Source organism: Protopterus annectens, chromosome 5.part1 (assembly GCF_019279795.1).
Source record: "Protopterus annectens isolate FY-2018-M chromosome 5.part1, PAN1.0, whole genome shotgun sequence".
NCBI classification, from domain to species: Eukaryota; Metazoa; Chordata; order Ceratodontiformes; family Protopteridae; genus Protopterus; species Protopterus annectens.
This window is the reverse complement of record NC_056736.1, coordinates 365,877,843-365,892,877: the sequence shown is the minus strand read 5'-3', so window position 1 is coordinate 365,892,877 and position 15,035 is coordinate 365,877,843. Positions and strand designations below refer to the sequence as shown.

The following is a 15,035-nucleotide window of genomic DNA, read 5'->3' as shown; positions in this document are numbered from 1 at the left end:
GTCTTGAACACTAATTTGCTTCTGTCAGCATTTGAGGATGATCTGGTCTTATTCTTTCAAACACCGAATACAGATCTTAGAAAATTGGTCAATTCTATAGAGAAATTCTCACTTGCCTCAGACTATCATATTAACACCCAAAAAACATACATTTTTCCTTTAAATCATTTGGCTCACAAACCACATCTATTCCCTGACTCTTCCTTTCGTATTACTTATGAGGTTAAATATTTGGGCATCAATGCTGAACATAACAGTCTCTCCCCATTTCAAAATAATCTAAACAGGGTTTGGGCATCAATATTGCTAGATATGCGTAGATGGGAATTACTCAATTTATCACTTTTATCTAAAGCAGCAATAATTAAAATGAACATTTTACCCAAATTTCTTTTTCAGTTCAACTCCTCAGATCAAATTGTTTCAAAATCCTTCTTTAGTAGAGTTAATAAAGAATTAGCCAAATTTTTGTGGTTTCCTAAATCTGTTAGGATTTCATATTCCAACTTATCAACCCCTAAAGATAAGGGTGGATTGGGACTGCCAAATTTTTATCTTTACTACTTAATAACCGAGGCTAATAAATTGTTATCTATCTCTAAATTGAATAATTCCAATTATAATAAATATCCTACTTGGATCAGGTTTTGGCATCAACATATTGTAACCAAAAACATTAATCCCATTGCCATTCCATTTCTTTCCCTGGATGTCATAAATACTCTTAAACTATCAAATTCCCTAAAGCAAAAGGTTAAATCATTTCATGAGATATTACATTTGGTCAATCTAGAAATCTATTACAGCCTCTTCATTTAAATCCCAACATTAAGTTGAATGATATACAATTTAATCTTACAAATTATCCTCTAATTAAAAATTTGAATGTATGGGATTTATTGAAATATAAAGATGATTCCTAGGCTGATCTTCGAAACATTTTAAAAGTCAACAGCAAGTATACCACAATCTTACGTCAATTAAGGGAAATAATTAATGCCAAATTCGCGCATATTAAGCCAACAAAACAAGATATAAATAACTTAGACATGATATTGAAAACCTTGCTACTCCCAGAGAAAATGTTATCAAAAGCATATAACCTACTAAACAAATTAATACAAGACTCAAAGTGTCTTTTTTCCAACTTTTGGGATAAACACAATGCTCAATTAACTATGAATCAAAAACTGGCTGCTATCAAGATTACTCTAGAGCATTCCCCCTTCAAGAAATTATTTTATACCCAATTAATGATAAATAATAATTCTTATTGCACACCTTCCAAACTTAATAAATTCAATGCTAACAAATCCCCCTCTTGCTCGTGTTGCTCCTGCCCTAATGCTGACCTTTTACATATTTTTTGGTACTGTAATCACTCACACAAACTCTGGACTTCCTTGAAAATACGTTTACAAAAAATGGGTTACCACAAATCCACCCTATCCTGGGAAACAGCAATCTTACACATACCTATGATACATCTTTCTAAAATAGACATGAGGGTGATTATATATATTTGTTCTCTTATTAAATTCTACATTTCCAAAAATTGGCTAGATCGCACTAAAATGAATTGGAATGGGTTTAGGTCTCTGGCATATAAGTATATCTCTGCACAAAAAACTTTGCTGAAAAGTCCTAAAAAAATGGCTTTCAATAATAAAGCTTTAGAGAAGGTCCTTTACATTATTAACAATGATTAATGCTTGTCTTATTTTTGTCTTGTTAGAATATATGATGTATTTATTGAAATTTATCACTAGATTATATGTTTACATCTGATTAAGCTAAATGTTCCTTGGTTACCTTTTGTATATAGTGTATATAGTGTTGCATATCCTCATTTTCATGAGTAATGTTTTATGTTTCTTTTACAACCTGTGTAATTTACCTAATTCCTATATCTAGATGTTCAAAGGTCAGTGTTACTATTGATATGTCATATTCTTTAAATTTAATATTCAATAAAGAGATTTTTGAGAAAAAAAAGAAAAGAGGTTTGTAGTTGTGTGGGTGATTTTGTGGTGGAATATAAGAAATGTTTGTTACAATACAGCATCCCCAATTTTTATGAGGTTTTTGTGGGTGATTTTGTGGTTGAATATAAGAAATGTTTGTTACAATACAGCATGCCAATTTTTTATGAGGGTTTTTGATGTTATTTTGGATGTGAAGACCAAATTTGAGACTGTTACCAATGATCATACCTAGTAGTTTTATATGGAGGAATATGTCTATTTTGGTGTTATTTACTTAAAAGATTTTAAAGTTCTATTTGCTATTATACTGGGGTTTTGTGGATAAGAGAAGAAGCTTGTTTTTTATTATTTTTTTCTTGACATTAAGAAGAATTTTGGCATTGCCAAGCCAGCTCTCAACTTGAGGTGAAGTATTCTTGGCTTGTTTTTAAGAGATGTGACAGACTTTTAGAGGAGCACATAAGGGTGGAGTTATCCACATGTTGGATGAGAGAGATCTGACAGAAGGTGGTGTGGAGGTTATTGATGTAGATATTGAAAAGGAGTGGACCAATGATGGGACCTTGTGGTATTTCACTGGTGTTAGAGAAGTAAAGGGATAGAGTGCCTCAACATTTTACTACCTGGTGTCTGTCAGATAAATAGCTAAGGAATGAATTTAGAACAGGAGGAGACAGACCAAATCTAGATAGTTGTTACAAGAGTTTTGGGTGAGAGACCTTGTCAAAAGCTTTAGACTAATCGAATAGTGAGGAGACCGTCTTGCCAGTGTCTCATGCTCTGTTTACAGTGTCCATGAAGGATAGAATTGCAGAAGTTGTACAATGACTAGACATAAAACCATGTTGACTAGGGGTTAATAGCTGATTTTGTAGAATATGTTAGACCAGCTGGGTGTGGATGTATTTTTCTAGTAGCTTAGAGAAGGATGACAGTACTGCTAATGGACAGACATTAGCAACTTCAAGTTGAGCTTCCATCTTTGTGGAGAGGGATGATAATGAGCCTTTTACCACATGGTGGGAACATGGGATTTGAGTATGGAAAAAAATTGATAAGGATACTAACTGGGTAGGCTGTGACATGAACAGCTAGTTTAAAATATTCTGAGGGAAGGCTGTGAGCTGCAGGGGAAAGCAGTTTAAGAAATAAAAATTATCATGGAAGTGGTGATTGGTTGGAGGGTAAGGAGGGAGGAGAGGTAGCTAGGGATGAGTTTGGGGAAGTGGTGATTGGAATTTGTTTGGGTAGAGGCTACTAAGAACAGGTTGTCAGACAGATGGTGTGTGGAGAAACTGGAGTAGTTTGGGATGAGGAGTTGGATGAAGATATTGAAGTTACAGTTAATGAGGAGAAGCAGCCTGTAAAGGAAATGTTGAATTAGGTTGCAGTTTGTTGTAAAAAGTTGTTAGGAGAGAGATCTGGGTCTTTTTTTGCTACCAAGATTCAGTAGAAAATTCATAGAAGGCCGAAATCATTTTGTGCTGTGCTTATAAGTAGTTTGAAGGTGAGCATAGAATTGTTTTTCTTGTTGTTTGCTTGCTTGTTTGTTTTTTTTTTAATAAGATACAAAGTTGTTTGAAGGTGAGAAGGTGCTGAGTTGTTTTATTATGTTTCTGAAGCAGGAATGTGTAGTGGATCTGAGAAGGCATTAGTATTATTAGACCAGCATCCTGGAAATCCATGTGCATGTGTGTGCTTGTGTGTGTGAAATAGTATAAACCAAAATTCACTTAATATTGTTAAGATAACACAGGAGGGCACTGACAGGAGAATACGTGGATGGAATCCTTGGAAACCTGCTGTCATAATTCTGTACAAAATGGTGCTGTAGCTGGCTTATTTATCTGCCAGTGCAGTTCTCCAAACTGAATCCTCCTCAACTCCAAGATGAAGAGCAAAAAACAGGCATCACTCCAAGCATGGACCAGAGGACCGAAAAAAGGTCTTCTTCTTTCCTCATTGTAACTGTAGCAATATCTTGCTACAATTGTAATAAATGGCTTGCTACAGTTACAATGACAGCCAAGAAGCAGCTGTCCACAAATGCAGTAATAGCATTAATTTCTGAATGCTGGTGCTATAATACTGTCCCATCAGCAACTACCAATTGCATCCCTAACACCTTGCACTCAGGGTAGCAGCCCCCTTAGCCCACCCTAGCAAAGCTTCTGTCTCTAAACATACATTATGTTGCTAGTCTTGTTCATAGCCCAAGGTAGAAGAGCACAAATTTCACATGCTTGAGATGCTATCCCTAGCACTCACAACAAACATAAACTAAATAAATGAAGGTGGGGGTTGCTATTTGCCATGTGATGCTTAACAGTGAGTACGTGTTTTAGGACAGCATTAATTCTAGCACTTTGTGTTGTTTATCAACGTTATGAGCATCATGTCTATGCTTCTGGTTTCAGTTTTGTCACATGGACTAATTTGGCTAGGTGGCCTACTACAGAAAGGCTATTTTGTTTAGCTGTTATTATTAAATAGCTTCTGTTTGAATCTGATATAATGTTTCTAGCTCAGTATTTTAATTCCCTTTACCATTATTTCTCTTTTGTTATTTGGGTCTAATTGTTTCATGTAAGATTACAATTTTGTACATGGAGTGGATTTGGATTGCACTCCAAAAATCAAGAAAAAATGTAACCTTGTTACAGTAAGATGTAAATGTGTAGCTCTAACAAACTTGTTATAGTGAAGTTCATGGATATGAACCATGTTATTAGTGAGGTCTGCAGAGCCACATAGGCAGCAGCACCACATAACTGCACTGGAAACTTACAGAAAGCTTAGCATGCTTTGCGCTGTTATACATACAGCAAAAGAGTTTTAGAAAAACCCATCACCCAGTAAATTCAAAGTAAAAGAAATAGTAGTGCTGTGATGGATAACTTGCTCCTCCTCCAAGATAAGAAAGCTGGCTTTTAACCATGGCAGCTCTCCGCACCTATGGCGAGCTCTCTAATACTGTGGATGCTAGTTGAGCTGTCAGGAACAAACTCCCATATTCTGTAGAATGGTGTCTGAAAGATTCTTATGTGAAGGCACACATGTGAACATATGGGAGTTGGAAGGACGATGGATGCTGTTTGTATCAGGCACTTTCTTAGACGTTACTCCAGGTGATTCATAGGGATGGGTTAAAACAAGAGTAAAGGTGAATATTAGTGTAACACACATGACTTAAGTTTTTGAAAACAGTTCAGTGCCTAAGTCATCAGCATACTAGGTATGAACGTCTCAGTCTAAATACTGTTGCACTACAGTAGATATCAGTGAGAGCTGTCATTGCCATTACTTCCAAACTATACATATTACATTTATAATGCCACCAATATTTTTAAATGCTCTTGTGTTATTGTTCACTGGAAAGATCATCGGTTTATTTTGGACATTCAGGGAGACATTATTCACTTTTGAGCTGGCACACTACTTACCACGAAAGGTAGGCTGGGATGTATCTTTATTTTGAATAAGAGATGTTTGATGGAATAGCATCATATGGTCAAAATATCATTGTACATTATTTTAGGAGCTCTGCAGTGACAGTCAAAGTCTCTCCACTGGAAGAAAATGTCTGCTAGGGATTTTAATCCTCTACTCCACCATTAAATATCATTCTTTATTTTAAATGTAATCCCATTTCTTCAGTGACTGATATACATGTGGTTGGACTGTAGTTGGTCAAGAGTTATCTCCATGATTCTTTCACCACAATTTTGCCATTTCCTGACTATTATTCCAAATATTTCAAAGGGTATTGAGATCATGATTCATATAGCAGCTGTTATCACCCTTATAGGGTCTTTGTCTTTTCTCTGCTTTTTGTGTAACCATGGAGTTAAGTGTGTATAGTTAATGGGATGAGGGTCTAAACTCTCAAAACATGGAAGTGTAAGGGGGCTCAGCTACTTGGAAAAATATTGTTTTACTGTCATGCAGATGATGTTTAGAGGAATTGTGCTGTTCGTCATTTGTGACTGACCAGTTATTGCTTCAGGTAGATGGGACTCGAGTAGTCACCATAACTTTCTCCAGCACTGCAAGTGGACATCATGGCTTATACTACCTTAGAGCTTGAACAATGTACCCATTGTTAAAATATGAATTCAATATTTTTTGAGGACAACTGCCAGCCATGCATGGCAAAATTTACCCTTAACAGACACAGCCCTGCCTATGTTGTTTATGTTAAAAACAAGCAGTACCTTAATAATTTTTTTTATAACCTTTTGGTGAAGTCTTCTAGCTCACTGAGTTCAAGAAAATTCACTTGTGGATATATCCCTGTGCCAAGGAAGCAGTGCCATCTAAACACGCTGACACAAGACCTTGTAGCATTAATGTGAATGGGTATTGCCAAAAACATGTTGCATTATTTGTTGTAATAACAGTTGTAGCTCAACTAAGATCAGTGTTCACAGCTTTTGTACAGCTCAATTATTGGGTATCATTGGATATGTGTAAGTGTACTATTTGTTATTGTTTAATTTAGTCTCTTCTCATTCCTGTTTGTGATTAGGTGTGAAAGGCAACAACTTAAAAAATATGTAACACCTGTTGACAAACTGCTCACATAGGATGTTATAGGAAGACATTATTTGTGAAGAACCGACCTGTTATGTCACTGTATTACATAAAGGCAGACTGAATTCTCAGTACAGTTAATCTTCTCCTTTCGGCTTTTCTCATTAGGGGTCACTGCAGTGGAATAACGGTCCACAGAATGAGTGGCAGTGGAGTTTCCACAATTTAGAGTGTCCAATCCCCCTGCAGCATGTCTTTGGGATGTGAAAAGAAACCGGAGCACCCGGAGGAAACCCATGTGACCACAGGGAGGGCATGCAGACTCCACTCAGAAAGCATTCCACCTGAGAATGGAACCAGAGAACCTCTTGCTGTGAGGCAGCAAAGCTAACCGCTGCAACTCTGTGGCTGCCCAATTCTCACTACAGTTAATACAGCCCTTTAAGTGGGTAACTGTGAAAAGGTTATTAAAGTCAGTGGCAGGCCATTCTATGAATATGATGTAATAATCAGAAATGATAAAAGAAAGCATCATGCAGATGTTCACCTCTGAAATCTCCATTTACATTACACATTTTATTTCAATGTAAAGTTTTCCAACTAGGGCAAAGTATAATAACTTTGAAGCATTTTCTGTCAGTGATCAGTTTCATAAAACACTGTATGACCAATATCTTGACATTAGAGCTGTGTTTCTCAGTAAGAGGACATTATGAAGTGATTATAACTGACATATAATTCTCCTCACTGTACTCTGGTTCTATCCCAGGACAAGTTAAATGGTTAGTCTTTTAGCAGTTATGAAGATCCCAGCAACATGTTACATCATTTGAATGGAAGGAGGGATTAAAAAAAGCTTAAAATCTAGACTCAATGACACTCTGTCAAAGATCTAAGGAAGATGAAAACAACAACTCTGAACTTGCCATTAAAATGCTTGAAATCTAGAAGAGCTGCATAGAGAAGCAAAGGTATAAATGAAAACAGTTTCCATAATGCTAATAGTTTATTTATTTTTGTTTGGTTTGGTAGGAAGGCCTTGTGAGCCGCCATATGCATACCAGCTGCATCTGGAAATACTACAATTTGTCAACCCATGTTGAATACCCAAACACCTATGGTAAGTACTCATAAATATAAAACTCAGTAGTGCAATATATATATATATATATATATATATATATATATATATATATATATATATATATATATATATATATATATAAAATGCATTACATTGTACATTTATTTGTCTGTCTGTTTTTCTATCTATATTTACATGTTTATTAGTATGTGTTTATCAGGATAGTCCAAGTGGACTGTTTCAGTGGAGGCCCAGGGTAATAAGCTCCAGAAGGAAAAAACACACATATGTTATTAATTCAGTTACAGAAGTATGAACACATGCATTTCACAATTAACTCATTAATCCCGACTACTGTCTCATGACGCCTCTGTGCTTAACACCGAGCAAGCTGTGAGATGGTAGTAATTACATGTTTTTACACCCGAGTGCCTTCTCTCAGCGTAAGTAACTTTGTGGGCATATTTTAACTCCACTGTTGAAAATTAAGTTGAAAAAGTAACTGAATTTGTCAGTTACCTTGTCAACTTAAGTTTCAGTGTGGAGTTTTGTGGTCTTCATATTTGACTTTAATTAGAAAATCGGCTTGCAATGCACCCTGTATTTGCATCACAACAGCAAGCTGGTTTAGTATGCTTTTCATCCAGCAACTTGTGTCCACCAATAGGAGTCACCTCTTGATTAACACCTCCCTACTCTGTTCTGTCCAAATAAATAGAGGGTCCTACAGTAGATATTCCCTTTCTTTTTCTGGATTTTGTGGAATTAACTACTGTATCCCTCTATTTATTGTGCTGTTTGGGTTGTATTGTTACGGTCTGGACAGAAAAGCTGCAACGGAGATCCAAGACTTCAGCATCCAGTTTTCACCACCGAGCCTGCCTAAGTCCTCAGTTCGGTAAGATTCTCTCATTCCATAGCTTTCATCCATTTTTAAAGTTACTTCCGTGCACACCTTTGTAGTTTAACTACTTGGCAAAACTTGTTGTAGTTTGTATGATCAATATTTATAAATGACAGCTTTATTGCTCTTACCGGCTGAGAGGTGTCTTTCCAAAAAAAAAGAAAAGGAATCCGCTCACTAATTATTATGCCCCCCTACCCCATGCATTCATGTATGAATTCAGTGCTATGTTTTACTTATAGATGCCAGAGTACTACTTCAGAAACTGCTGTCCAGTAACTAGAATACTATGCTCCAAATTAAAGTGCATTTTGTGAAAAACAAATTGTCCGCTATTGCTGAGTATAGAGTCAAGTGTTCCGTCTCAAAATAGTAGTAGAAAATGCGCATATCAGTCACATTTCAAACACTATTTACACAGCTGCAAATTATCGTACTGACGAGCAAAGTAGACAACACCTTCATGTTTTCACCAAGTATCTTAGGATCTCGCAAGAAGAGTGAGCTCTTTTGGGCTTCAGTGTTTTTGGCATTTACCATAGCGGTTAACCACTGTACCAGAGTGTACAGTAGTAAAGTGAGGTTGCCTAAGGTATAAATGCAATTTAAAATAAAATACTCCAACTGATTTTGTTCCGTATATAGAACCTTCACCCAATATAAAATGTTTAGTGAAAGGAGAGAGGATATAGGTTTGTCACCAAACACCGATAACATGGCACATCATCGTACGTACGAATGCTGTATGTTGTCACAGGACATTGCTTTTTGAAATGTTATTTTTTTATAAAGCAAACTTTCTTACTGCTCAGCCTCTTAGCACAAGAAATCTGGACAAAGCCTACATTAACAGGGGCACAAAACAAAAGCCCCCCCCCAAAAAAGATTTTAAATATTGATCTTATAAACTTATAAAGTCGATAGCACAGGATTTGTTTTTAACATGCATTTCTGAAATATATGAAGTCTGAAACCCTAATGTGTGTCATTTAGTGAGTTCAGTCCTCGATTATTTGCCAGAAAACCACAAGTTCTATGAGGAACAGATGAAAAATAGAAGGCAAAATCTGGACAGTTGAAGGCACGTTCAAGATTTATAGTATTTCCGACATCATTGTAAGATACAGCCAGAAATTACTCTGTCCTGTTCCTAAGCACAAGATAAGTAAACATCAACCAGCTGGCAATGCTGGTACCAGGAACACTAATTTTATTCACATTTCTTGCATCATGTGATCTTTACTATTTAACCGGTTATTTTCTTTGGCTGATTTTCATGGTGTTTGTATAGCAGTGTTCCTCCTTTTGTATTGGTGGTTCCGACCTTAGACAAGCTCCTAAAATGCTGTCAGAAGTAAGAAATAATTAGAGTGTCAGATTTGTGCTCTGTTGTCATGCGAGCTGTTTTTAAACGTTTGACTTTACAGTATGTACCTTTGGCTGTTGTTACCGTGGGCTAAACTTAAGAAATTTTAAGAGCTGGACTTAAGAAGCAACCTTTTTATTTATTTATTTATTTATTTTGTATTTGCATGCTGATTTACTGCAGGGAGACCTCATTGGTCCATAAAGTACATGCTGGGAAAGTTGCCAGGGCTTCTGAAGCTCTGTGACTACTCTTTGTAAATATATGAACATGGCATAGAATTACAGCAAATATGATTACTGGCTTGTCAAACAGTCTGAGTGGCCCACGCTGCATTCTCCTTTTCTGTCATCACAATGTATACTGCTGTGTTTGAAAATGCTGTTTTAATAGTAAATGAGCTGCTAGGAATCATAAGTTTTCAGTATGGTCTTAGCTGTCATCTCCGTATTCAGGATGTATTTCTCATTTCAAATCCCTTACAAATTTGTTTATTTCTGCTATATAAACTTGGAAAACGACAGCAGATCAATTTGGCAAGTCGGTTTATTATACAAATGCACAGTAAGAGCCATCAAGCCTAGAGAGGCTGCTTGTATTTGTGACTTATTGGGTAAGTTACTGATTCATCGTTACTAAACATTCTTCTTTTAAAATCTTTGTCTTTCACAACCATTACAGAATTGAACCACTACAGCAAATAATGCATTTTTGCAGAATGTCTCAAAATCCTACACCCCTGTGGTGTGACAGATTGCACCTCCTCTACCATTACTTATACTAACTCTGAGATAACGCTGAGATAACTGCAACTCAGAATAAGAGGAATTGTATAAGCTACTGCAGTCTCAAAATTAGTGTATAACAACCAGCTTTAATCACACTACTAACAAGGAGCATATGGTGAATACCCATTTCTGGGAATTACAAGGAAAGCTAACTGGTATAACGAAGGATTAATGAACAAGTAATTGCACATATTAGAAATGACACTGTACTGTTGCTTACTACTTAGCAACTATGTGACTGTGGGAGTAATATAACTAAATAAGGAGGATAGCCCCATAGAACAATGTGTCCAGTTGTCTTTGTTTTGGGTGGTTGCTTTAGTTGTATGCTTGCAATTTAATAAGAAGGAGCAGACTGATGGCTTTCTTGTTGATGTCTTTTGTGTATTCAGTAGACTGTTGCAATGCTGGGTTATTGCATGATGTGAAACAGACATTTCCAGGCCTGGAGTTTTGCTTGGTTTTTTTTTTGGTATGATTTTTACCTCCTTACCTGCCAATACTGCCTAACCCCACACCTGCTGGCGATGCAAGCTTTTATGCCACAGCAAGGGCCATAACTATACCTCTCTCAGTCCATGCATGCCGTCCTACAGGCTCCATCAGGGGCTACCTTGAACTGCTTTATTAGCCATTAATAGCTGATTGGTCCACTTGGTCTTTACAATGCTATAGTACTGATCTGATGTTTATTGTCTTGTGTGATTGTATTCGATATTAGTAATTTAGGTTTGCTATTGAGGTGGTACTTAGCAGGAACATCACTGTTACCGAAAGGAATGATAATACCAGGAGCGGCCCTAGCTCAAATGATGCCCTAGGCAAAAGGGCTCCACAGCACCCCCACACCACATTACCTGGTTCCGCCATCCTGGTCTACCTACACCAAATAAATACTGGAAAAGCGCCCCTGCTAGACCGGCGCCCTAGGCAGCCGCCTAGTTGGCCTGTGCCTAAGGCCGGCCATGGATAATACATATATTTACATTGAGTTTAAGGCCATGACTTTGGCAACAATCATTTGTTCATGTAAGACCCTCTTGTAGGGTGTTGACATAATTTGAAAATTCTATGACTGCTCCCAGTTTGCAGGCATCAGAAAACCTTATCAGCCACAGACATTTAGTTTGTGCTTGTAATAGATTCTAAACAGTAGAGGACCCAGGACTGAACCACGTGGAACATCATTACTTACAGCTCTGCTGTTGGAGGTGGATTCCCCTATTTTGACTAGTGACCCCTCTAATGATATAAGGGTTGACGCCTAGTTGGGTGAGTTTGTCAATGATGCCTTAGTGGGGGATAGTGTTAAATCTCTTGGCTAAGTCCAGGTAGGCTTTATCCACATATTTCCCCTCATCCAGGTCCTTGGTGACTGTCTGAAAGAAATCTATACAGTATAACAGGCATGATCTCCTTTTGACAAATCCAAACTGTAAGGTCAACTGTTTAGAGATTACCTATATCTATATTTGATAAGGTCCATGATGATTTGCCTCATGGCCTTGCAGATGTGGCTAGTCAGATTAATAGGTCTATAGTTCCTAGGGTCAGTAGACACACCACCTCTGTGCAATAATGGTGACTGTTTTCCAGTCAGCTGGGATGAAGCCAGTGGTTACACTGTGATTGCAAAGAGTTCTCAATGGTGTTACTAATCCATGTTGGATCCATTGTAGGACACAGCCTGGGATGTTGTCAGGTCCCATAGATGCTGAGTTTTTGTCCTTAGAGAGGCCATTTGCTCTTTAGAGATGCAAGGTTGGGGACAGATGGTAGGGATGTCATGGGGTATGTGTGGTGGGGACAGGGGACTGAAGTTTTCACAGAACCTGTCAGCCAACAGGTTAGCTATGTCTATAGTCTCAGTATATGTGGTATCATTAACTATGAGGGCCTTTCCTTTTAGGTTACAGATGTAACTATAGAATGCCTTGTGGTTGTCCTTTGTGGAGGTGAAGTGAAGCTATTTATACCATCTCATAGGAGGTTATAATCTGCTTTGGTGAAGTTATTTAGTTTATTTGCTGCAAGGGGGGGTGTCAGGTGTCATACTTACTTTGAATGAGACTGATTTGTGGTCAGATCTCACCAGGGAGAACCTCACAGTGGGGGTGTTACAGTGGTCCCCCATATTGGTAAGCACCCAATCCAGTATGCTGGCTCTTCTTGTGGGGATGTCAACCAGCTGGTCTTGGGCATTGGAGGTAATGAATTTGAGTAACCTTTGGACAAGTGAGTTTGAGCATGAGTAATCAACAAAGTCTGTGTGTAGTTAAAGTCACCCAAATCCACAGAGTTCGGATGTATCTTGGTACACTCAAGTAGATCCAAATAAGCAGAATGGGTGTCCTGATTCATGGAGGGGCTCCTGTAGCTGGTAATGACTTGAATAGGTGCACTATAAGCAGTTATTATTACTTAGAGAAATAATATATACTATAAGTTTAGATCATAAAGACTACTTGTTTCTTGTCAGTGGAAAAAGCATATGATTCTATTTCTCATACTATATTATGGCATGTAAACAGAGGGATGGTTAGGTGAGGTAACAGGAATTACTACTTTTTGGAATAATTCTTAGATGGATCAGCCAGATAAGTTTGACACTTCTGCTTGTCTTATTGCATTTGTGATTATACTTGGTAGTTGCCTGAGTGAGATAAAGGTTATTAATTGCTGACTGCTACCAGCCTAGAGGTACCATATATTTTGGGCATTCTTCTTCACTTTGTCAGTCGTGTGGAATGTAGGTGGGAGGAAGGGCTCAGTAATATCTAAGTGTTGCACTATTTTACTGAATTACTCAGGTATTCTCCTTGGGTGGCCACGGTGGTGCAGCAGTTAGGGTTGCCGCCTCACAGCAAGAGGTTCTCTGGTTCGATCCTCTACTGGGATGCCTTCTGTGCGGAGTCTGCATGTCCTCCCTGTGGTCGCGTGGGTATCCTCCAGGTGCTCTGGTTTCCTCCCACATCCCAAAGACATGTTGTAGGTGGATTGGACACTTTAAATTGGCCTTAGGTGTAAGTGTGTGCATATGTGTGCCTTCTGTGGAAGGTTGGTCGCTGGGCTGGCAACTCGACACCGTAAAACTCCACTGCCAATCATGAGCGGACAGGTGATCCACTGTAGCAAACCCTAACCGGGAAAAAGCCGAAAAGAAGAAGAATCAGGTATTCTCCTTACTGATGTTAATCACTTTACATAGCTGCACAAGGTAATAAAATGAATGCCTACTCAACAGGTTATGTGCAGCAATTATCACTTGTGTCTGAGCATGCTTAACTTTGCAGTAATGAAATACAGGTCATTTAACAATAAGTGCAGTTACAATATAGCACTCAGTCATTATCACTTATCATTTTTCAGGTAAAACTGTCAGCAGCTGTCACTTATAAATAGATGTCGTTATCACATTGCTGAATGTACAAGCCAGATTTGGGTTTTTCCCTACTTGAGTCATTGCAAGCCACCCCCCCCCCCCACACACACACACACACACACACACATACCAGTTCTTCTTCATTCTAATTTCATCTTCTAAGTTCAAAGGCTTGTTATCAACAGATTCTTTAGCATCAAAATAGGGTCATTTATCTCTGAAAAGACTCTTCTTTGAAAAGGTCTTCCGCAAATCTCCATACAAGCCCCATACCTATTTTTAGTTTTTATCAAAACTGCTTAATTATTTCCCAAATTACTTTGATTTTATACTGGCAGAATATGGTCATTTGGGGTGCAAGGAGCTTGCCGCATTCAATAATACTTTTTTTGTAGTTCCTATTGTGTAAGGATATCAGATATATATATATATATATATATATATATATATATATATATATATAGGTCTACTTCAGAATATTGACCTTTCAGAATGTCGACTTTCATATGGCCAACACCATATGATCGACATTCCGAAAGACCGACATCCTGAAATAGCACCAGTTACCTACCTGTAAACACAGTAAAACTGAGTTATGCATGGGGACAAGCCCCCCTGCATCCCCCACACCCCCTGCTACTTAAATATTCTCACTCCGAGATTGCACTACAGGGCAGGAAAGGGGAATCTCCCAGTCCTGCACTGTAGCGGGATCTCCGCTATCATTTGTCGGCCTTTCAAACATTCGCTGATATGGTGTCGGCCATATGAGTTTCGAACATTTTAAAGTTCGAACAAATGAAGGGCTCCCTATATATATATATATATATATATATATATATATATATATATATATATATATGTCTGTGTGTTTATATAAAATATCTGTATATCTAATCTGTAGCTATAAATGTATGTGCATGTCTATAGCTATTATCTATTTATATAGATAAGATATGTAATTTGACATAAGCTGTGAAAGGTCTTCCGCAA

General features: G+C 37.7%; 1 protein-coding gene across 1 annotated transcript in view; it reads left to right on the top strand.

Annotated features, from left to right (window-relative positions):
* LOC122803164 (protein sel-1 homolog 3-like) overlaps positions 1-15,035 on the top strand; it is a 920,824-nt gene that overhangs the window by 818,227 nt on the left and 87,562 nt on the right. The window contains exon 19 of the mRNA XM_044072781.1: positions 7,551-7,638. Within this exon, the coding sequence (XP_043928716.1) occupies positions 7,551-7,638 (88 nt within the window). The remainder of the gene's footprint in view (positions 1-7,550; positions 7,639-15,035) is intronic.